This window comes from Aythya ferina (genome assembly GCF_964211825.1).
Source record: "Aythya ferina genome assembly, chromosome: 6".
NCBI classification, from domain to species: Eukaryota; Metazoa; Chordata; class Aves; order Anseriformes; family Anatidae; genus Aythya; species Aythya ferina.
In genome coordinates, this window is record NC_140303.1 from 26,755,372 (window position 1) to 26,777,466 (window position 22,095).

The window sequence follows — 22,095 nt, forward strand, 5'->3', positions numbered from 1 at the left end:
TTTGAAGATGCGATTGAAAAGGGAAAAGGGGGCTGCGGGGACACCTCACTCCCACCCCAGGGCGAAGAGGGGCTGTGGGGACACCCGAGGGGGGCTCGGAAACACGCCGGGGGGCCGCGGGGCGGCTCCTTCCCCCCAGGGCCGGGGGCGGTGTCGGGGCGGTGCTGCCCTCCCTGCCCTCCTCTAAGATGGCGGCGGCGGCGCCGCGCCGGCCCCGCCTCGGCGTGCGCTGAGAGCGGGCGGAGGCCGCGGGAGCGCCGCAACATGGCGGCGGCTGGCGGCAGCCGGGCAGATAACGGCTACGGCAGCCAGCAGCAGCAGCAGCCGCGGCGGAGGAAGGGCCCGGGCGCGCTGGCCACGGCTTACCTCGTTATATACAACGTGGTGATGACGGCCGGGTAAGAGCCGGGCGGGGAGCGGGGGCTCGCCGGGGCCGGGCTCCCCTCGGTGCCCGCCCGCAGCCCCGGCGGAGCTTCCCCGGGGCCGGCCGCGGCTCGCGGTCCCCCCCGGCCGCCTCTCGCCCCCCTCAGGTGCGGGCCCGGCGGGCTCCGCATGGGGAGCGGGGGGACGGGGGCGGCGGTGGCGGTGGGTGCGCCCCTGGGCACGGCGGCAGCAGCCGCAGCGTGCTGGCGGTGGGCTGAAGGAGACTTTCGTTATCGTCGTTATTATTGTTTAGGAGTGTTATTGGGGCCTGGGTGGAAATAAGGCTGGGGGTGTTTGGGTGGTAGGAGGAGGAGGGAGCCTTGGAGGGGGTCCTGGGGGAGCGCTCCGCTGGTGAGGCCCGGTGGGTGAGGTAGGACCGGGCTCCTGTCTGTGGGGTAAGGCTGGGGCAGAATTGATGCAGATGAGGCTGGTGGCTGGGCTCGGCGACACTCATCGTAGCTGCTGGCGGTTGGTGCCACTTCAGCTGTAAAGTCCTTGTGAGGAGCAAAGGTAACCCACCGGGAGAGCTCGGCTCTCGCTAGGTGCTTGGCACACATCGCCCGGTAGGTGCCTCGCTGCGAGGTGCAGCTGCTGGGAAAACCCATGGCCCCGTATGGTATTTGCAGGGTGCTTTGCCTAGAGGGGGGATATTCGTTACCCACCAGTGTGATATGATTTAATCATTTTATTTTTTCTCTCAAGCAGAAATATTTAATTACCCGAACAGTGAAACACAATACTGGCAGTCAGGAGCTCTCCTCTTTTCGGTTTTCGTGACATCCCTGCACAGTGCAGACAAGTTAACCTCTCTGAGTACTTCTTAGAACTAGAAACACCTGCCTGTTGGCGTACTGATACTTAATTCACTTATCTTTATAAAAGATCTCCAAAAACCCAAGACAGAAATTGCATTAGAAATAGAAAGGTTTTCTTAAACATCATGAACTTTTTATCATGGCACACAAGCTCCTAATTGTATGAAACTTCTTCAAGAGAAAACATAAAATCCAGGTGTTGGAAACTAGAATCACATAACATAAATCTATACTTCAGTTCCTGTTGCCACGTAAATGGTCGTGATGTTACCTGTTTTCCTGATTTATACCAAGCTTCTTAGAATAGTCCAGTCTGGTGAGATGTGACACTTCAATGTGAGCTGCTGCTTCTGGGAATATGTATGGTTAGATGATATCTGCAATCTCGGGAGCTACCAGAGAATTCCTGTGATGAGTGTTCACGTCTCTGCATTGTCACTCACTGCCCTTCTTTTGGGGCAGGTCACTGAGGGCTCTGACTGATAACTTGGTTTCAAATAAAGAAAGATTTTTGTGCTACCCTAGCTACTGCTGAAATTTGGCAATATACAACATCAACCACAGAAAAAAAAATACGCATTTTCTTCTAAAGGCTTCATAATAAGGTAGTTTTTCAGGAGTTGTTTGACAGAAGCTCAGTTCTTCATGTAAGATTGACACACAGGTGATGGCAGTAATGAGTTACTGTCCCCATGTCAATCAGAGTGCTCAGGCTCAGTTCCCCAGACAGCACTGCCTTGGAAAGAGAGCAGTGAAATGAAAGCACAAAAAATTCTGCCCAGATGATAAAAGTGATGCTGCAAAAGCACACAGCAGCTTTGTCATGCAATGGTATGCAATAAAACATATGTTTTAAAATCTTAGTTGTTAGCTTTAAAATGGATGAAGTGACAATCACAAATCTCAGTGCAATTATATTTACTTTGCCTTTATCTTGACTTAGCTGAAGTGAATGCATTGACTCTAAAAATAATTGATCTTATTTCTGATTTTATACTGTAGAGCACACAGTATATGGATTCTTGGTAATACGATGGCTTTTGCAAGAGCAAAACCATACAGAAAGTATATATACCCATGGATCTCTAAATGAAGCCGTACACACTCTTATCTTTTAGTTCACATGTGGGTGTGTGGGTGAGTGTTTTCTTTCAGAAAATGGACCCTGGTGTCTCACAGCAGGGAATAGCTGGTGCTGCAGTGGTTCTCTGCTGTACTTGCTGGGTTTGCTGACCATGGTTCAGTATGTTGAGCTGAAGAAAAGGATCTGTCTTTCCTCTCTTACACATAGTCAGTTTGTTATTCTCCTGTCACAGCATGGCAGTGCAGTCATGCTTGACCTGGCAGAGGCAGTTCATTCTAGAGACATAGACAGAGAAATTATTTCTTAAAAAGCGTGGTTGGCTGTGGATGATAAGGATGGGGCCTCGCTGTTAGTGTGTGAATGTTTGGTAAGCTGCTTGAACGTGTGATCTTGTCTCTTACTTTCAGCCAAGTGTGATAACTGACTAGGACTTCCAGTAGAAGTAGCTGATGGTGGTATATACAATGAATTTTGAAGGGATTTCACTCAGCAAGATAGATCTTAACGTAATAACTTTTGAGTTTGTAAGAGTTTGTGTTACCATGCTGAGCAAAGAGTGCTCTGAGTTACGGGTTTCGTTGTCCACGTCTTCAGTGAGTGGTTGCTGAGAGTCAAAGTACACTTCTCCCTATTTCAGGTTCATTTTCTCTGTAGATTTGCCATATTCTCTGTTTGCATAAACAAAGCAGAACTTAAGTGGACTTTGCGCATTTTTTAATTAAACTAAGGCACTAAACTAGTGTCCTGAGCATGGAGTTTGCTTATCAAGTCTGAGCAGCTGAAAGTAATTTTTAAAAAAAGTGTGTATTCCATATTCATTCTCCATAATTGGGATTAATCAAAGAGTATAAAAGTCTAGCTTAAAGTCTACATCCATGGCAGTTTTTATTTAATGATACATCAACTACAGTTGGTGTATCAGGTAGAATTTAGTGTGTAGGTCACAGAAGCTGCAAGAATTAACTTCTTGTTTAGCCTGCATGTGACAGTGGTGCCTTTTCCTGCCCTTTTAAACTGCTCACCAGGTTTCTATTTCATTTGATCTTGCTGCACTCACCTACTTCTATTTCCTTTTCCATAGTCATAGGGGGAGGAGAACTGTCTAAGAAATGCAGAAGCAGGACAGAGGTACTGAAAGCTTTGACACCAAGTAGGCACATCCTGTAACTTTGTGCAGATTCATGCTTTGATGTGTGTTAAATGCTCTTTAAAGGACAGTAATTTACTGGGGAGGGTGGAGAAGACAAGTAAGGGGCTGAAGCCCTTGCTTGGGAACAGGTGAGAACAGTTGGCTGCAGGTGCCAACAAGCACTGCTATCTGGTGCAACCTGAGAAGTTGCTCAATTTCATGAAGTTTCTCAACAAACAGGGAGGATTAGGAAAAGTAGAGAAACAGAGAGATACGAACAGGACAGCGACAACATGCTGTGAGCTCTTATTCCAAAAGAGAAACATTCAGTGTTGCAAGGGACAGTGGTTGATCCTGCAGTGCTTCCTGCCTTATGCTGCACTGAGGTCCAAATTAGAAATTCATCCGATTCTTTATAAACAGGAGTTACCTGGCAAGTGTCTGTCTTCTGGTTTCACTGAACAGTTTTAACAGAAACAGCTTTTTACTACTGAGAAAAGGGGAGCTTGTTCCTTGGTCCCCATCTCTCTTCCCCACTCCTGCTGCTTGTCTTTCGCGCGCATCTTCTGAGAAGTCCAGGCAGAAGTGAAATAGCTTTATTCCAGTCCTACTAACAAGCATTGTTATAAGCACAAACTGGGATGCCAGAGTTGCTTGTTATTGAAAAATCTGCACTTTAAAGTATATTTCAAACAACAAAGTATTGCATTTGGGACAATATTTGTAAACACATCATAATACCTAAAGTAGCGGGGCACTTGTAAGCATCTAACATGCTGTAAATTACCAGGGAACGTGAAGAAATTCCTTTGGAAAACCACAGCTGTTGATGTTTTTTAAAGGGAGAAAAGCTGTTGTGTACTTAGGAGCCTCTCTGTGTGCCTGCAGATACCTCCAGTGAGGTGCCTGGCTGTTAGCAGAGGCACTTGGTGACTGCTAGCAGGAGCTTTATGTCAACACTTCTGGGTTTGGCAGGAGGTGGAGGTGAGGTGGAGCGGCATTCGGAGTAGGTGAGGTCAGCCTGGGGACGGCAGAGTCCGTGAGAATTTGGGGAGCTGCTGGCAGGGATTTCTCTTCATCAAGCTCTTCTGCCCGTATTTGCCACAAGCAATTGGAAACTGACATTAACAGGAGATGCTAATTTCAGGCAGAAGGGTATTTGAGCAGAGCGTAGCCACCCTAACTCTGTGGCTTGTCCTGGACGTGGGAAGAATTTCCAAGGCTGTGGGCAGACACCCGCTCCAGGCAGCTGCGGTAGTGGAAGATGTCACTGCACGTCCCAGGACTGGAGGAGGAATTTTCAGGTTTGCTCCCTAGATCACCTGAGGGGAAAATCAGCAGCGTTAACAGGTCACATTCTTCATAGCATAGCTGAAGTTATGTAGGCGTTATTATTTCTGTAGGCCCTGCATATGTGTCACTTACAAAGGAAGGCTGGGACAGGAGTGGACACTGTCAATTGCAAGGCTTTTGCAGGCTGTTTTCTTGCAGTTACTTATCCATAACTTCCTCATAAGATACATTGTAGAAGTTAAGCTGGATGGTCTGCCATGAAGCCTGAGGTTTTACTTTGAATTGAAGCATTAAAACAGTTGCTTTCTGAGTCTTGTTTGCTTATGTCACAGTTCTTGAAGTTACAGTGTGGCAGGAGATCCTAGCGGTAAATGGGTTTGTGTTCAGAATAAACAATGTGTGCTGCCAAATCTTATTTAATATGACATGAGTACCTTTCATAATTTAAATACAGCTTGCTGAAAAATAAATCCAGGTATTAAAGGTATTGGTATCATGCTGGTGCTGTAAGATGTTTAAAAATGCATAATACTTAACTTCAGTAAACTTGCAGAGAATCCAAATATTGAATGTTTTCAGTGTTACAGAGAGTAGGCAAAAAGTTCCCGTCTTTCAAAACAGTTACGTATCTGCTGCCTTCTCACATATTGAAAGAGATGTGATGGTTTTCTTTGTATTTATACTCTACTTAATGTCTCCTTATCTCAGACTTGTTTCCTCTCTTTCAGATGGCTTGTTATTGCAGTTGGTCTAGTTCGAGCATACCTGGCTAAAGGTAGCTACCACAGCCTTTACTACTCAATAGAAAAGCCCCTGAAATTCTTCCAAACTGGAGCTTTGCTTGAGGTAGGTGGAGTTGTCCTCCCAGAGGTACTTACATTTTTGTGAGTGTTTTCTTTAGCAGAAATCAGGCAGCCTTTGAACAGTACTTTCTAGGTACCATGTTCTTCATTAGCATTTATAGGGTAATCGAAGGTAAATATAACTCATGAAATAAATTCAGCACTTGTGTGACATATTTCCTTCTACCAAGCAGTGAAGGAGCTTACTCTCTGCTATTCACCTTGGGCAGCAGAGCTAAATAGTAAGCTTAATCTTTGAGATATAAATATTGAATCATAAGCTCTTGAGATAGAACTAAATGTATTTCTGAATTGCTTCATTTGACATGTTAGTAATTTGATTTTTTCTTTTTGTTCTAGATTCTGCACTGTGCATTTGGTAAGCCTGCAAACTTTCAGTTTTATTCATAGAAAACTGCACTTTTAGTGGCATATCAGCACTAAAAAATGTTATGGTCTGTGAATTTTCAGGTTTAATTCTTGCATAACCCCCTAATTTTTGCTTGAAGCACATTCCATTTTTTTTTTTTTTTTACTAAATGATTTGACAAGTCACAAGAAGGAAAATATAACAGCTTTTAATCACTAACATTCATTTTTTTATCTAGATCCTTCCAATGTCACAAATTAGAGCAGTTTATAAATGTTTTCTAGTAGATCATGACTCTCTATTCTCTACATCCTATAATCTTCTGTACCAAGCTGTCTTTCCTCAAATCCTACTTGTAGCTGCAAGTAATTTAAATTCTAATGAAAATGACAGTTCAAGCACGCAAACTTTGCCCGTGTCCATAGCTCATAGGCATGTGCTATGAAACTGGGAAGCAGGAAGTCACTCTTTATCCCAGATTTGACTGTGCGTTAATGGAACTGTTTGTGAGAACAAGGATTACTGAAGACTTGAGTTGACAATTCTCATTATCAAGGCCTGGTAGGTTGGTGGCAGGCCCCCAGTTGTGTGTCAGTAGCAGTGTCATGAATCAGTTAACCTGAAGCGTCTCATGTTTCAGTGACAGAGTTGCATTTTATCTGGTTTGTTAGTCGTTACAAGTAGCAAATGTTTTGGCCTCAGCATCTGGATTGTTTGTTTGCGGAACAGGTGATGTAGAAGTCTCTGCAAGATCAAAGCCAGTGTGCTTTAAAAGGGAGCGCTGCCTGGCTGTGCCTTGGCTTAGCTCTGAATTTTTCTGAACCCAGCCTTCACAAAGAGACAGTTTTATGGTCTAGTGGTTGGTCTTGTGGTTTTACATATAAGTGTCTGAGCTCCTTTCTGAACGTTTACTAGCTACTATTTGAAGAATAAGATAGCACTAAGGTTCCTAAAGCCACAGTGACAAACCTGTTATTTTTCATGTATAATGTGATCCATCTAAATACTAAAAGGTGTATCACAGTGTTACCAGTAAGCTCATACTGATTTTCTGTTTAAAAGATTTTACTGAATAATTATGTGCAATAGTTGGGAAACTTAAAACGTTTTCACACATTTGTCAGCAGAGGGCAGTGTAATTCTATATTTGATGCAGTAGTTCTTCCATAATTAGGTTACTGTGAAAACATTACCTTACACAGGGCAGTTTGTAGACTGTGCACAGGTCATACCAAGAAACGAGGGATCAGATGCTCTTCAAATTAATGTAAAGCCTGCTTAATGTAACCCTGCTGGTGTACAGAGATACCTACTGCTTAGGTGAAGGAAAAGCATGTGCTACTACTGACTTGCAAGCAACTTGAGTTTTCTGAACATTCTTAAAAATAAAATAAAATATTGGTCTGCCCAGTAAATGTCTGATCCTCTCCAGAGCTTCACTTCACCTCTTCCATCTTGGAAGTGATGCTTCCACTGTAAATAAATTATTTTCAAATGATGTCTTCTACTCAGTTTGTTTCAATTAATTGTAATTAGTATACAAGATTTTGTGAGCATTCCTGTTAGTTTAACTAAGCAGAAAATAGCTGTGTGCATCGGTCTTCAGTGGATGTTCTAACACAGAACTTGACATTAAGCATCTAAATCTACAGCCAGTGCTATCACCAGAAAAGCAGAGGCATTGGCTATTAAAACAAAAAGGACTGTCGTGAATAGGAATTTATCATATAGTTGCCTGTGCTGCCAATTTGGTCCTTTTGATCCCATTTTATTTTACTAAATCTCAGTTACTGTTTTTTACCTGAATAATCTATACTTAACTTAAAAAACAAAACAAAACAAAAAATCTTTTTGACAGATTTTGAAGTCCTACTTAACAACTATCAAGAAGTTAAATCTCAGACTCCTGGGCCAAAAAAAATGCTAATAAAATGTTCTTTTACCATGCTAAAGCTAATGCAGAAGCACAAAAGCTCTCATGCCTTGCTGTTTCCTTAGGCTAAACTTGTGTGCAGATGTTAACTCTAAGAAGTTAACATCTGCTGTGTAAGAATTCTCTTGGATTATCTTTTCCGTACTCTCTAGAATATACGTCCATGCAGTTGAACAGTAGAAGTAGTTCTGTGTTGCTGCCTTCCAGGCTGCTGCAGAGCAGGGAACAAGTTTTCTGTACCAGCTTGTCTGTGTGCAATGTTAATCCTGGATGAGTTGAAATGAGGTGTGGATCCATTTAGCCCATGTTATCCTCAGTCACACAAGTTAATATTAGTAACGAGAGCTATTAATGGAATGTTGTAACATTTTTATGCCATTATAACTCTATCCTTTTGCTTTCCCTAACTTTTTTTTTTTTTTTTTTTTTTTTTAACAAAAAAAATACTAAACTGCCCACGGAGGTTTTTTGCTGTCAGTGGAAGTATTTGTCAGCCAAATGAAATGAGGTGCTCTTACACAGCTGGATACAATGCTGCTTGTCTGCTGTGATGCTGTTTCTGGATGCTACGATGACTGGTTCCAGGCTTTGGAGGAATGTTCTGGGTATTATGGAGGGGAGGAAGACTCTTCCTGATTCTGTTAAAAGTTTCTATACAGGAAGAAGCAGGAAACTTGCAGATAGGCTTTGCCCCTGGAGCTGTTATTCTTTTTCAATAGAAAAACGGAGCGATGACAGATGGTTGTGCGTACCAGCATAACTTTTCCCTCCACGTCTTTTCAGTAGAATCTGAAACGTTAGCATCTGTGAGATATGTTCTTCAAAACATGAAAATTGATAGGGGAATGTTTCTAACAAGCACGGTTGAGAACGTAACTTTGGCATGTGGCAAAGATTTAAAAAGTGGAGGCTGTGATGTGTAGTACAGACACCAAGAGGACAGATGGAAGGTCAAGTAAATGGAAAGGGAACATTCAATTCCTTGACTTATGTAGCAGACAGAACCCAAGTGCGTGAATAGCACTGATAGCACAGGAGAGCTTCTGTCTGGAGGAACTTGGTAAGGAAAGAGGTGACAGGAGTCCCCAAAACGAAGAAGCTGTGGTGGGAGTGGTTGAGAAGGGAATGGAGAAAAGCAAGAAAGCTTTGGGAAGTACAAGCCCAACCTACAGAATCACTGTGGTACCAGCCCTCACACCACAGTGGTGCTTACTGGTAGCCCTTTGGGAAGTTGGTGTTGATGCTGATCGGTTTTGCATTATGCTGCCTAGTTAGGAAGGACAGAAGAGCTCCACCTTCAGGTTATGCATACCGCCTGGTCTCAGCTGGGACCTCCCTGGGAGACAACTTGTCAGGCTTGGAGGATTTTCTGCTGGAGGTTGGAGGCTTAGTCCAGGACCTGGGAGAGGTGTGGGCAAAGCTTGCTTGGTGCTTGCTTCTGGACCAGAGAGCCCTGTGTCTGCCAAGACCTGCTCTAGCATGTGCAGTGTTAACTAACTGGTAACATGTTTTTAAAGGTGTGGAGTTTAAAACTGTCTGTTGGATATGTTTTTAGTGCAATTAGTAAATAATTAGAGGCAAGTAGAGGTTACATAAAACACAGCCAGTGAATTCGCGAATCACTGAATTCGATCTCGTGTTTTTGGCTTAGGCTGGCATTGTCTTAGCCATAACAAAAAGTCTTGTCGTACTGTGTCATAATCTTGTATGGCTCCTACAGAGTCTTGTTGGCTTGTTTGGAGATCAATTTTCAAGAGCATCAGGTTATTTTGTTTAGGAAGGGATGATACAAACCATTTAAAAGAAAAGGTATTGTAGGTGTGAGCCTCTAATGATCACAGATCGTGGGATTTTATAGCACCCCCTTTTGTGTTGTCTCAGTAACACAAATTCTGCCGTGATGTTTTATAATCAGAAATCAGATTATGAACAATGCATTATAAAATCAAAAAACTGTAAAGATTTTTCTATTTTTCTCCGAAAAAAATGATTAAACATAGTGACTGAAATTAATTTTAATGAAACTTGCTTTTAACTTCTCTTATTCTTCATTTTTCTTCCACTGTATAACTTTTTCTTGTTTCTGAGACTGTTGTGCTGCTTGCTGTGGTTTGCATTGGTTTTAGCACGTACTTGTTACAGTATTTTAGCAGTTACAACTGCTCTTGCATTTGTCTTCATCATGCTGTTGGAAGAAAACAAAACTTTGTGCTGTAGAGTAAAGGTCAGTTTAATCAGCACCTCTGAACATGCTCAGAAGAGCCAGTTAAATCTGCTTCTTTTAGAAAAATAATTGTTTCTGTACCTATCAATGCATGAACTATTCCTTGTTTTGGTTTTATTTTTAAAAGTTTTGTTCCCAGGAAGGAATTGTAACTGTATCTAGCCGAATAAGGGCTAGGACTTTGTTTCTTCAAAGCAGTTGTATTTTTTTGTTTGCTGTTTTGAGGGAAACACAGTGCAAAACATCTCAATTGTTTTTACCTTTTAAATCATGATAATTAAGAGAATCTTGAATATTTTAATTAAACAGGTTTTATTTGAGACACTGAGTTAGCTTCAATCAAATAGCTTTTGGGATACATTCTGTTGTTTTATATATTCGTGATGTGATTTCAGCAAGGCCGATTACTTTTATTTGCATTTTGATATACATTATTTATGTTTTGATATATAAAGTCCCAGTCAGGGGATTGCATTGTCTCAGGCCTTGTAAACGCACACTTCATACACTCAAAATAAAAAACTTCTCTGCTTCCAAAAACTTCAAGTAACTGGACTTTGGCTTAGCTGTATTTTATTTCACCATCCCCATCCCAATGGTCAGGGATCTTTACTAATTCCAAAATATCTTCCAGGCATTGTTCCCTCTTCTGTTGTTCTGACTGCTTTCCAAGTGATGTCAAGGGTTTTCCTGACCTGGGCAGTAACACATAGTGTAAAAGAGGTAAGTTAAGCTACAAAACAGATTGGAAAAAAAATAATGACCCATGCTGAAAAGCAATTGATGGTTACTGTTTCATTTTCCTCAAAATGTCTTCTGTTGTATCACAACATGTGAAATTTTGTGTCTGTGTGGATCAAAGGAAATAAAAATAAACCTGATGTCATCTCTTCTCGATAATCAGATAGATTGAGTTATGAGTTTCTTGCTGTAAGACAAATAGCTCCTGAATAGCCTTTGTAGTCTGTACTGAAAGCTGAGCAGGAGGTCCCCAGTACATAATCTGGACCCAGGATTTGGGAAAGAATTCTTGTGTTGATCTTGCTAGTGCCATATTCAATAGCAGGATCTCCTTGCTGTCCCTGTCTGTCATACACGATTTGCTTTCTATACCACAGCATGTGGAAGCTCCCCCTTAAATCATTGTCCACAGCAATCCCCAGCTGGATGTTTTCCCTCATCACTTTTCCAGGATAATCTTCCCTCTGTCCTTCGTTAATCTTTCTTGCATTCAAGCCTAAGTGGGTTTGGGGTTCTTGGTTATTGTATGCCATAACAAATATTGCTGTACTTCACCAAATGTCTGCAGAATCTTCTGGAAGCGATCTTATTTGAAAATTATTCCCGACTGACAGCTATTTTAATATCTGAACGTGCCTTAATTGAAACAGATAATGCTGACTGACTTCACATCATCTGAACACCTTGCAGTAGTTCACAGATGCTGCATCTCTGCTGTTACTTTAGCCAGTTGATCTCTGTCTCATTAAGGAAGGAAATTACTCCTGATGTCAGCGTGGCTGGCTGAAATAAGTGATAGTCTTCTACATATAAAAGATATGTTTTGACTTGACATGGAGAATGTCTTAAAGAGCTTGTGTCGTTGCCAAGTCTTCAAGGAAGCTGCTGTGTCTTCATTACTCCAAAACCTGTTACCAGAATGTCCATCCATAGGTGGAGTGATACAAGTCACTGTAGTTCCTAATAGTTAACTGCCCTTTATAATATTATAATGCCTGCTCATGTGGAGCCGTAGTTCCATGCTGTTCCTCAAGTATGAATGTTAGTTTTCTCAGCAAACTTAAAATCTTGTAAATATTTATCTTCTGACAGATTTTTCTTTTGGCGCAAATAAAAGAACTCTAGGCCCTGTCAGTTCAGTGGGTATAAATGCTAGGTTCTGAACAAAAAGGGTATAATGCCAAGACACTGGATATTAAATACGTATGTAAAATATTTTAAAGAAGTATGTCTGTAATTTTGCTTGTTGCTTGTATAATGTTGGAGTACCTGGTGCTTCAAAAACAGCAATAATCTATTTTTATGAATTGCCTCCTGGCCTGAAGTAATCCAAAATGTTAAAGACCAAATGACCTAGATTAAAACAGTTCCATGTGTTATCTGTAAGACATCAAAGGGAAGTCTGTAAAATGATTGTGGGTTAGGTGCCCACATTCTCACCAGAAAAAGAACACCAAAATGGGAGAATACACAAGGAAGTTTAGCCTAACTAATTCAGTTTTTAATAAGGATTATTCCAACATTATTGCTTTTTTTTTTTTTCCTCTCACACTTATGTGGTCTTTTGGTTAACGTCTTGAGAAGAGACTGTCTTATGTGTTAAACTTTTTTAATGTCTCAAAGTGGGCATAAGAATGATGAGGAATCCTGTGATGAGTTTTTCACCTCTGACTTACTGGTTAATAAATCTCGCCCCACCTTCACCCCAAGCAGAGAGCATGCAGTCTCACCTGAGGAGATGTATTTAAAGTGTCACAAGTGTTCTACTTTTTCTAAAGGGCTGTCTGCACAAGTGAGCTCCATGCTGAAGTCCAGGATAAAATTCTCACACAGCTTTATGGAACTTGTAAGCTATGCAGTTGCATGATGAGGTTCTTGTAAAATAAAACTCAATTTTCCTCTTTAACTTTTTGAGTGAGAGTTGTTCAATATATTGCTTTTCCAGACTGCTTTCATATATAATGTGGTTAAAAGAAGAAAAATCTGTATTGCATCCCTCCTTTCTGTCAGAATACACTTCTGGATACGTGATGTGATTTGAAGCATGCTTCTTGCCACTAACATGTTTGTGCTTTTTGTTTACTTTAGTGCTGATGTGTTGTTAAATTCAACATGAAAGTATCTATTATAAATGTTAAAGCATGGCAAATGTTAAAGCACTGCACAATTCTCAGAGTTGCAATGAGATTTTCTCTTGCCTCCACAATATAAGTAGCTGTTGGCTTACTGGAGAAGGGTCTGGCATGTAATACAGTACTTGTAGTCCAGAAAATACCATTTTGTCATTGTATTGGAAAGCAATTGGTTTGGTGAATTTTGCTGCTACTTCTACAAAGGAGGGAAGAGAATGAGGAGTGAAGGGCTAGAAGAAAGTAGGCGTAAGAGAACAGAAGGTGCCCTTCAGATCAAAATTCTCTCTTTGAATTTATGTGAACAGTAAGATCACCTGGTGACATCGTAGCGGGCCTTTGTGGAGTTCAGTGTGACACCCAGTTCTTGTAGATAATTAAAAAAGGTACCAGCAGTGGTTTAATGTTTATCAAGTTGGGTGCAGGTACAATGATAAGTAGCATATGTATTTAGAGGAACACAATCTAGAACACAGTCTAAAGTCATGGTGTAAAGACATACAGCTTACTGGGCAGATCATTAAGACTCCAGCATCTGCAGCGGTGAATTTGACAGTTGTAAACATACTTAAATTAAAAATATAAGAGAGCAGTAATTTTTATCATTTAAGATTGAGTTGTAGTAAGAGAAGTCCCACTGGAAGGTTCAGAACTCTGAATGGGTGAGTGTTGTTGACAGGCCTAAACCATCACTGCTTTACATCTATGCAAAATTTGAGTAATTCTGTACAACACAAATGTCTGTCAGGCTCTTTATACCTACTGTGAAGCTTCCTTTTTTTTTTTTTTTTTTTTTTTTTTTTTTTTAAATTGATGTGCACACAGAACCCAAGCTTTGGAGGGAGATGTGCTGTTTTATCATTGTTGCATACTGCTGCTGTTTGTACTCTTCTGCACTGGATTGCTTCGTGATGTGTTTAGCTGAAATTCTCTGTAACTTCTCACTGTTACTCTTAATATGGAGAAATCTATAGAATTTCTGGGTTTATGGTATCTTCAACCTTTCAAACCTTGCTCAACTTTAAGATAACTTTTAATGCACCAGGAGAACAGTAAAAGCTTCTCAGGCTTTATTTTGACATTTCCTAACTCTGAATCTCATCTTTGTATCATAAAAGGCTATTAATCCCTTATATTTTAACACAGATTATCTTGTATTCATAGTCATGAGACAAGATACTTTCAAGACTCTCCTTGATACATTGGTTTGAAACACATGCTAAAAAACTATGCCCATGGTATGATTCACCCTAATTAAGGCAGTTGGACAATAAGTTGTATGTGGAGTGTAAAATGTGCTTTGACTTTGTCTAACACCACTTTCAAGGACTGGGATGAAAAGGTGGAGGAAGAGAGATTGAATTCTGAGGGCAATACTGGGATTTGTGGTTTGAAAAGAGTCTGCTGCTTGTTGGCTGTACTGTACAGTGATGTTACAAATGCAGCATTAGCAGGGCCTAAATGAGTAAAGCTCTTGAGAGACTGCTTTGTAAATCAGTTCCTGAGGGGCTGATAACGTGCATCTCAGAGATTATTTGAAGTATTGAGAAATTCAGTCCTCAAAGAGAAGCTCTAATGGTGACAGTCTTCTGACAGATCTGCTAATATGTAAGAAACATGTTCTTTAATGATGAACTTTGGAATGTAGATAAAATATGATGATAAAGTCCATAGCGGTCTCCTGCTCCTCACTGCACAGACTTGGAGTGTTTTGAAAAATGTATAGGTCACTCTTATACTGGGAACTGGTGTTTGTTTTTGTAATTTTTTCATTAAGCAGGGTCATGAGCTGTAAAGTCACAGTCCGTGATTCCTAGTCAAGTGACCTTAATAGGGGTTGGCTTTGTTGTTTTGCTTTTTAAATGGTGTGAACTGTTTTAGTAGTTTCCAAATACAGTTCTAGTATTAACATAAATAGAAAAAAACTAGAATTGAGAAAGCAGTGTTACAAGTCCTGTGATAGAACTGGATTGTAACTGCCAGGTTTTCTTCTTCTATGTGCATCGTTCACTGTTATCATCCCATTTTTTTTGTCCTTGGTCATGTCCTTGGGTGCTACTTCAAACTACACATTTTGTTTGTTGGTTCTACTGACTTCCACAGTTAGGGAAAGAAGTGGGGTTTCAACATACGGATCAAAGTCTGCGATGCATAAGCTTAGATGAACTCAGAAGCTGCTACTCCTGATTTGACCAGAAGATGCAGCTCTGGAGTGCTTGTGAAGCATGTTGCTCCTTGGGAACAGCGGCATCTGTGAAGTGATGCTGCCAGGCTGAGAAGTAGGTCTTGTTTGTAAAGCAGGGTTAGGATCTTTTTCCAGAAACTGTATCAATGTAAAAATAGCTTTGGTCTCTACTCAGGAAGTCTTGAAATAAATCTTGGATGATGTTCTTTTATGGTGATATAAGGGAGATTAATATATATGGAAATTACATAGTTTCACAGAGTTTCAAGTGAAAAAGAACAAGGCATGTTTGTCACAAAAAGAGATGAAAATGACTTGAACTGCTATACACAGCAGAAAATGGAGTAACAGTAACTCTACATTACAGGATTCCCAAGAGTTTTGTACAGTTCTTTCTGGGTTTAGTAGTCTGTAACAAAGTTTTTGTTTTGTTTTTTTTTTTTTAATGGGTAATCATTGAGCTTTTTACACACAAATGTATGACCAGTCCCCTCCTCTGAAAAGGTTTCTGCTTGCCCCTATAATTTCTTGTTCCTTTGTTTGTACATGTACTTTGCCCAAGATGAATAGGGTGTACCACCCACACCTACCGACTTCCTTTTCCCTTTTTTCAAGAGTAGGAGGCAAAAAAGAAAATGCAGCCCCTTGTGGTTGAGCTCTTTTTGTTCCCACGGTCTACTGAATTTGGGCTCAAGGTATTCACACAGCTGAGAATTCACAACATGCTTCTGTTGGGTGGCGGGGGGGCTGCGTTAAAAATCGTGTTCACTCAAGTTTGTCATGCAGGTATGTGACCCCATATGCTTCTTCATAACTGCTGTTCCATCTGAAACTTAAACCTCATAATTACACTCCCAAATGTAACAGTTCATTTTTAACTTCATGCCTTTGAAGGTTCATCTTCAAAATACGAAGGGAGTAAAAGCTGTTTCAGTCATGTGCTTCTGGAATTAAGAGGTGTAAAGCAGTGAACCAAAATGATGCCTTGAATATAACCAACATCAGAAAAACAATGCTGCATGCAGTAAGCAGAAAGAGGAGCAGGGAACAGCGAAGCAGGTAGTTAGTTGTGAAGCTTGCCTGAGGTGCCACAACCTGAGCTTCTGGTTCTTCTCTCCTCTGAGCCTGTATCCTGCTGTTAGCTGTCTTGCTGCTGCTCAGAATTAAGACCCAGTTTCTCATGTGAAGAGAGAGAGGGAAGCAGTTCTTCTCATACTCAGAAATAGCACTGACTAGGAGTAGAGTGTAAAGTCTAAACCAGATCTGGAGTGTTAGCATCCTCTTTCCTTCCTGCACCAGAAAACAACCACAGGACTTAAGTACAACCTGGTACTGTATAGGAGTCGGCAGTGTTTTGGGTTGTTCTTGGTATTTCAGGGATTTCTTGCACTAATTTGCATTGCACAGAATGAGAGATCTTAAGTTTTCCGATCATCAGAGCTATTCTTAAGCCAACTAGGAAAATACAGAGCATGATGAGAAGGGTTTTTTGCCGTTGTTACTAATGTTGCTTTTATGCTTTTTCTTGGAGTCTGTTATCTAAAATGATGCAGTAAAGCAGCCCCTGGGAATTAATTTCTTTGGGGTGTTTAGATCTGGTGAGTAACTAGGAATACTTGAATTCATATTGAACCTTTTGCTTCTCTCTTGTAGGTACAAACGGAAGATTGTGTCCTGTTATTTGTAGTGGCCTGGACAATCACTGAGATAATCCGTTACTCTTTTTATACCTTTAGCTTGTTAAACCATCTCCCTTACCTCATAAAATGGGCCAGGTAGGTGGCACAAGAGAAATCATAGCCTTCAAAGCACTGTTTTAACAGAGATATCTACCTTGTAAAAAATTTTGTAAAAGAACTATTTAAAATTGTTTCAAATTCTGTCATGGGCTAATTGCCCCATTTATAAATGCAACTTCCCAGCTTCTTTCCAGCAGATTTCTGTGTTGCAAATCTATTAAATGTAAGGTGAAAGTACTTTGCTAAATGGTACTGAGTTCTAGCAAAGTGATTGTTGTTTGTCAGACACTGCCAATTAACAGTAAGGGACGGCAGTAAATAAACTGATACTTAACAATAACTCTTCAGTGTAAGGGTAGTACATTAGGTTGGTGAAAAGTTGGTGAACACGTTGATTAATACTGACTGTGTTTGGCCCTATTTTGATAATATGACCTCTGCCAAAGAGTTCAGAAGCCAAAGTAACAAGCATAGGGGAGAGGAGACAGAGGAAATAGTTGTAAAAATAGCTTTCAGATTCTCAAAGATAACCTTTAAATAATTCAAACTTGTTTCTGACTTCAATATTCTTGTCTTGCAGTAATGTTCACACCTAATGTTTGTATGCTCTAATCAAATAAAAGCTAAGAATTTAAGATTTGAATATCTATAGCTTAACAAATACTTTGTCAGTTTGTCAGAGCATTTAATCTTTTCCTTAACTGTCCTGTTCTAGGTACACGTTGTTTATAGTGTTGTATCCAATGGGAGTCTCTGGCGAATTACTCACAATATATGCTGCATTACCCTTCGTCAGGCAGTCTGGCTTGTATTCCATTAGTTTACCGAACAAGTACAATTTTTCTTTTGACTACTATACATTCCTGATCCTGGTTATGATCTCATACATTCCGAGTAAGTACAAGTTTGATCTCTTTTAAACATTAAAAATGGTATCAGGAAAAGCTAAGAATTGCGGGGGGGTTGCATATATACAACTAATGTTGCAGAATTAATTTTGAAAGGTATTTAAAGAAGTCAAAACGGCAGGAGTTGCTTTCTACAAACACTTGTAATATAGTAATATTTTCCCCTCATATACTTGGAATATAAAAATAAATGTAGTATTTGGCAAATGTTGACTTTTTTTACCCTATTATGGACTTCTGTGAGAACAGGGCTAAAACAGCTTCTTAAAATTTGGTTCATTATCAGGCGTAAGAACTTTTGCAGTAATGGCTAGCAAGGCATTTCTGTTGAATTAAATTGAATTGTTGTTATCTTTGGTTGGTATTTCTTTACATGCTATGAAGATTTGGCTTTGCTGCTTAGAAACAGGGATTAGGAACACATCGGCCTTCAAACAATTTAGATGTGCAAATAGACGTCTAACATGCAAAATGATGTAGTGACAATGTTGCTGCTGTTAGCTGTCTCTGTAGCTGTCTTTATATGAACCTTGTTTGTAGAGAATGAAAAAATCATTCTAAGATTTAAATTTCAGCAGTGTGGCTGTCTGTAATAAGTGCTTACTCTTCCAGTGAACCATCTTGTAATTCTGACATCGAGATTCATAAGTTCTTCCAGCTGTTAAAAATGCATGAAAAGGGTTTTTAATATCTTCTCGTCTCCTTCTTCCAAAAACATTGATATTACTAACTCTGAGGAGCCAGAATAATATCTTTTGTTCCAGTGAAAATAAACACGAGTATTAATTACCTCTTGTGGGGTGGCTAGATCACAGCTGACAGGCCACACAGAAGGGAAGCAGATAGAACCTAGATAATTTTAGCCCTGTTTCTCCTTTAAAATTGCAGTCTCTCAATTGAAATGTTTTGTGATTCATTATCATTTGTGCGATGTGTAATTTCGGTGCAGTCTTTTTTTTAATTTTGAAATCATTCTTGTGAATTGGTATCTTAACTCCATGTACTAACTGTTTAGACTCAGTTGGTCTTAGGTACCTTTTCACAGGAAGGTATTCTGTGTTGTTCCACAGATACAAGAAAAGCTATGATCGATCGTTACATTCATTGATTATACCATAGGTCAGTTAGTCATTCATAAAAACCTGTGGGGGGGGGATTCTTAACCCACAAAAGATCTTGCAAATTTTGGAAAATTTAACATCATAAAGAAAGCAAGATTTAAAAACTGTTGCTAGAACTTGAGATTAACATTCTTGATAGCTGCATCTTACCATTTATCTGACTTTAAATATTTAATTTAGTACCTATCTGTCAAAATCGACATCTTGCCGGAAAGGATGTCATTCAGTTCTTTGCATATAGATTCCAACTATTTAGACTTCTAACAGAGATCTTTTGGCTTTGTATTCTGTTATGGTCCTGGACAGCTATATTAACTACTTAGCACTGGTGGAGTGAAATCAAATGAAATGCAGGCTTGGGGGAAACAATCAGGAGATGAAATACTGGGTAAAGAAAGCCAAAAGAGAAAACAGTAACCTAAAATTTAATTAAATAGTTTTTGGTTGGCCAACATCTACTACAAACACTATTGTAACTGATGTCATCTAGGCTGATGCTTGTTTAATTTCCAGCAGATTCACAACGATGGAAGTTTAGTCTCTCATGGGAAATTTAGCTTTTGCTGTTTGTTTTCCATTCCCTCCTTTATTCTTCTGCAAACACACTGTGTAATGTAGTCTTAAAAGGAAAAAAGCTTTACATAGAGGATAAAGAGAAATGAAAGAAGCACCAGTTTGCATAAAGTTTCTTAGATTCTGTGAAAGGGACACTAGAATTATAAGAACTGAAATCTGGAAAAGTCATTCTTCTGGAAGGACTTTCATTCCTCATGGTGCTCTTTTTCCTCCCTGCAATGTTTTTTTTATTCTGTGTGTACAATTCAGGAAACTTTGTCATCCCACTTATACCTGCGGAAGTGTAAGAAGGCTTTTTGCCATCTTTGCCTGAAAATGTTATTGCTCTAGCAAAAATTAAATAGTACCTGAAGGGCAATATTGCTTATTCTTAAGGCAGAAGATGATTAGAGCAGAAAGTGAATAGGCACATTCCCTTTTAACAGAATTGGTGACCTTGTGTGTGACTGTGTGTATTACACTGACACAGAAGCCTGACTTACTACTTTGTGTTTTCTCTTCAGTCTTTCCCCAGCTCTATTTTCATATGCTACATCAGAGGCGAAAGGTGCTTTCCCACACTGAAGAACACAAGAAGTCGGAGTAATTCCAGCTCTTTGAGAACTTTTCAACCATCAAAATGCTGCAGATTTTCAATACCAAGCTTATTTATAACAAATATAACAAGATAAACTAAGTCAGAGGTAAAAGACCAATAATTTAGCAAGAATAACCAATAAATCCGATTTCACTGAAATTCTACGATGTAAAACATGCAAATAATTTTCAGCTTGCAGTGCTTCAGAAAACTTCTAAACTTTATATGGCTTGGCAGGTATCCTTTTACTTTTCCTTAAGTGATGTGCTAAAATGGTTTTAATTTACAACTAAATGCCTGAAGGTTACAGTATGAGTGATGAAATTGTACCCACTAAATGCTTGAATTGGGATTATATCACTGATACCTCCTCTTTTTTTTTTTTTTTTTTGAAGTGTTTGACTGCATGCCAGAAACTGTATGTATTGCTGTGGAAGCAAACAATATGCTCTGGAATGCTTTAGGATTTTGTCAGAGACTCCAGTGGAGAATGTAATCCGGGCAGTGTTTGAATTTAGAAAGGTAGGTTATGTATTTAGAAGGTGATGAGAACAAGAACAGGAAAGCAATTACGGGAAATGAGGGGAATGTGGTTCGTTAGGAATTTAAACAGTAGGGTGTCTGACCGGAGTGTGTTCTTTGAAGATCTTGTTTAAGCTGATTACTCAAATGCTAATGTTAATTCAGAGGCTATAATGCTTATTTGAAACATTAAAACTCTGAATACTGCAGCCCTGGATACCTTATTAAATACTAAAAACATAAAAAATACTAACTGTAATATTTCTAGTGATATCAGTAATTAAACAATATAAGGAGGCAGGTCACCCAGAAAGAGGTGCAGTTCTCCATTTTTGACTTTAAATTATCATCTCTAATCATTGTCCACTATTTCAGTGGTACTCATCTTTCAGTGCTAAGAACTATTTGGTCTACTGTGGAATCATTTGAGGGCTTTGTTCCTCAACATGACTTTTCTTAAGTGACTAATGTGTATTGCTTTGGCACATCCAAACAGGTGCTTCCAGGCACTCAGCTTCTGAAATATTGCAAAAACCCTAAATAATAAGTTCTTTTTTTTTTTGAAAGCATATTATCTCATGTGTTACATTCTGCTTTTGCAGATTGGACGAGTTTTTCCTCATCCGCTCTTCTGAAAGAGCAGAAGAGCTTAGAAAGGTAGATTTTCCAAGGTCTTTGCTTTGGGTTCTCAGGCTAAACCTTGGGAAGGTAAAGCAGAAAAATGAAAGGAGTGAGAAAGCCACGTGGTGCAGCAGAATCCACTAATGCTGTGTGAACAGTGGCCCAATTATGAACAGACTGTACTGGGAGGAGGTGAGAAATGGAAGGGACGAAGGGATCAGGGAGATGAATGGACAGCCAAGCAAAGGCAAAAGGAAACGTAGATAATGGTCTTTGCTCTGTCATGTACTGAAAACGAAATAGTACTGACCTTACCCCACTAGAGCCACTAGACAGCAAGACAAGGGCTTCTCTGACTTCCCTCTTGTAACATTGTGATTTAGTGCATAAATCGGGTGTGACCAGGATACCTACGATGCTAGTTTTGTGTTATGCCTGCCAGCACCTACCTCCCCCTGGACGCAATCCATATCTGTGTCCCAATTATTTGTGCTCCCAGTTCTCCCTAAACATAGGGTAGTAAGTACTAAGCGCACTGCCTCTCTGTTCGAGTACTGGGGGAAAGCTGCATTTACTATAATCTTCTTTTTATATTTGTCAGAGCTATATTTAAAAAAACAAACTGTATTTTTCAGTAACTCCTTTTGGCTCCGTCAAAAAGTCTGACTGAATATCCCTAGCACTCAGTAATGTGTAACACCTCGGGTGTTCAACACAAGTGGGTCTGGTGTAGGTAGGGAGAGCGTAAGAGACAATAACGATCTTTGCTTCTATGTTAAACTTTTTGCAGGCAGTTGTTGACAGTAATCAAGAATACTGTAGCAACATACAACCTCAGAGTGGTTTCTGCCTTCAAAGATGCA

The 22,095-nt window shown here is 40.0% G+C and overlaps 1 protein-coding gene across 2 annotated transcripts; it reads left to right on the forward strand.

The window, feature by feature from the left end:
* The first annotated feature begins 212 nt into the window (after positions 1-212).
* On the forward strand, positions 213-20,820 carry HACD2 (3-hydroxyacyl-CoA dehydratase 2). Of its 2 annotated transcripts, XR_014694588.1 has the most exons (8): positions 213-398; positions 5,473-5,590; positions 5,947-5,965; positions 10,748-10,836; positions 16,822-16,943; positions 17,623-17,801; positions 20,016-20,195; positions 20,485-20,820. XR_014694588.1 is itself a non-coding variant. In XM_084524657.1 (7 exons), exons 1-7 carry the CDS (start codon positions 265-267, stop codon positions 20,096-20,098), a joined length of 744 nt encoding a protein of 247 aa, XP_084380783.1. In that variant the 5' UTR covers positions 214-264; the 3' UTR covers positions 20,099-20,248. The 2 variants fall into 2 exon arrangements, 1 of the variants encoding a protein (XP_084380783.1); XM_084524657.1 differs by lacking the exon at positions 20,485-20,820 and having other exon boundaries at positions 214-398; positions 20,016-20,248.
* Positions 20,821-22,095: the final 1,275 nt, after the last annotated feature.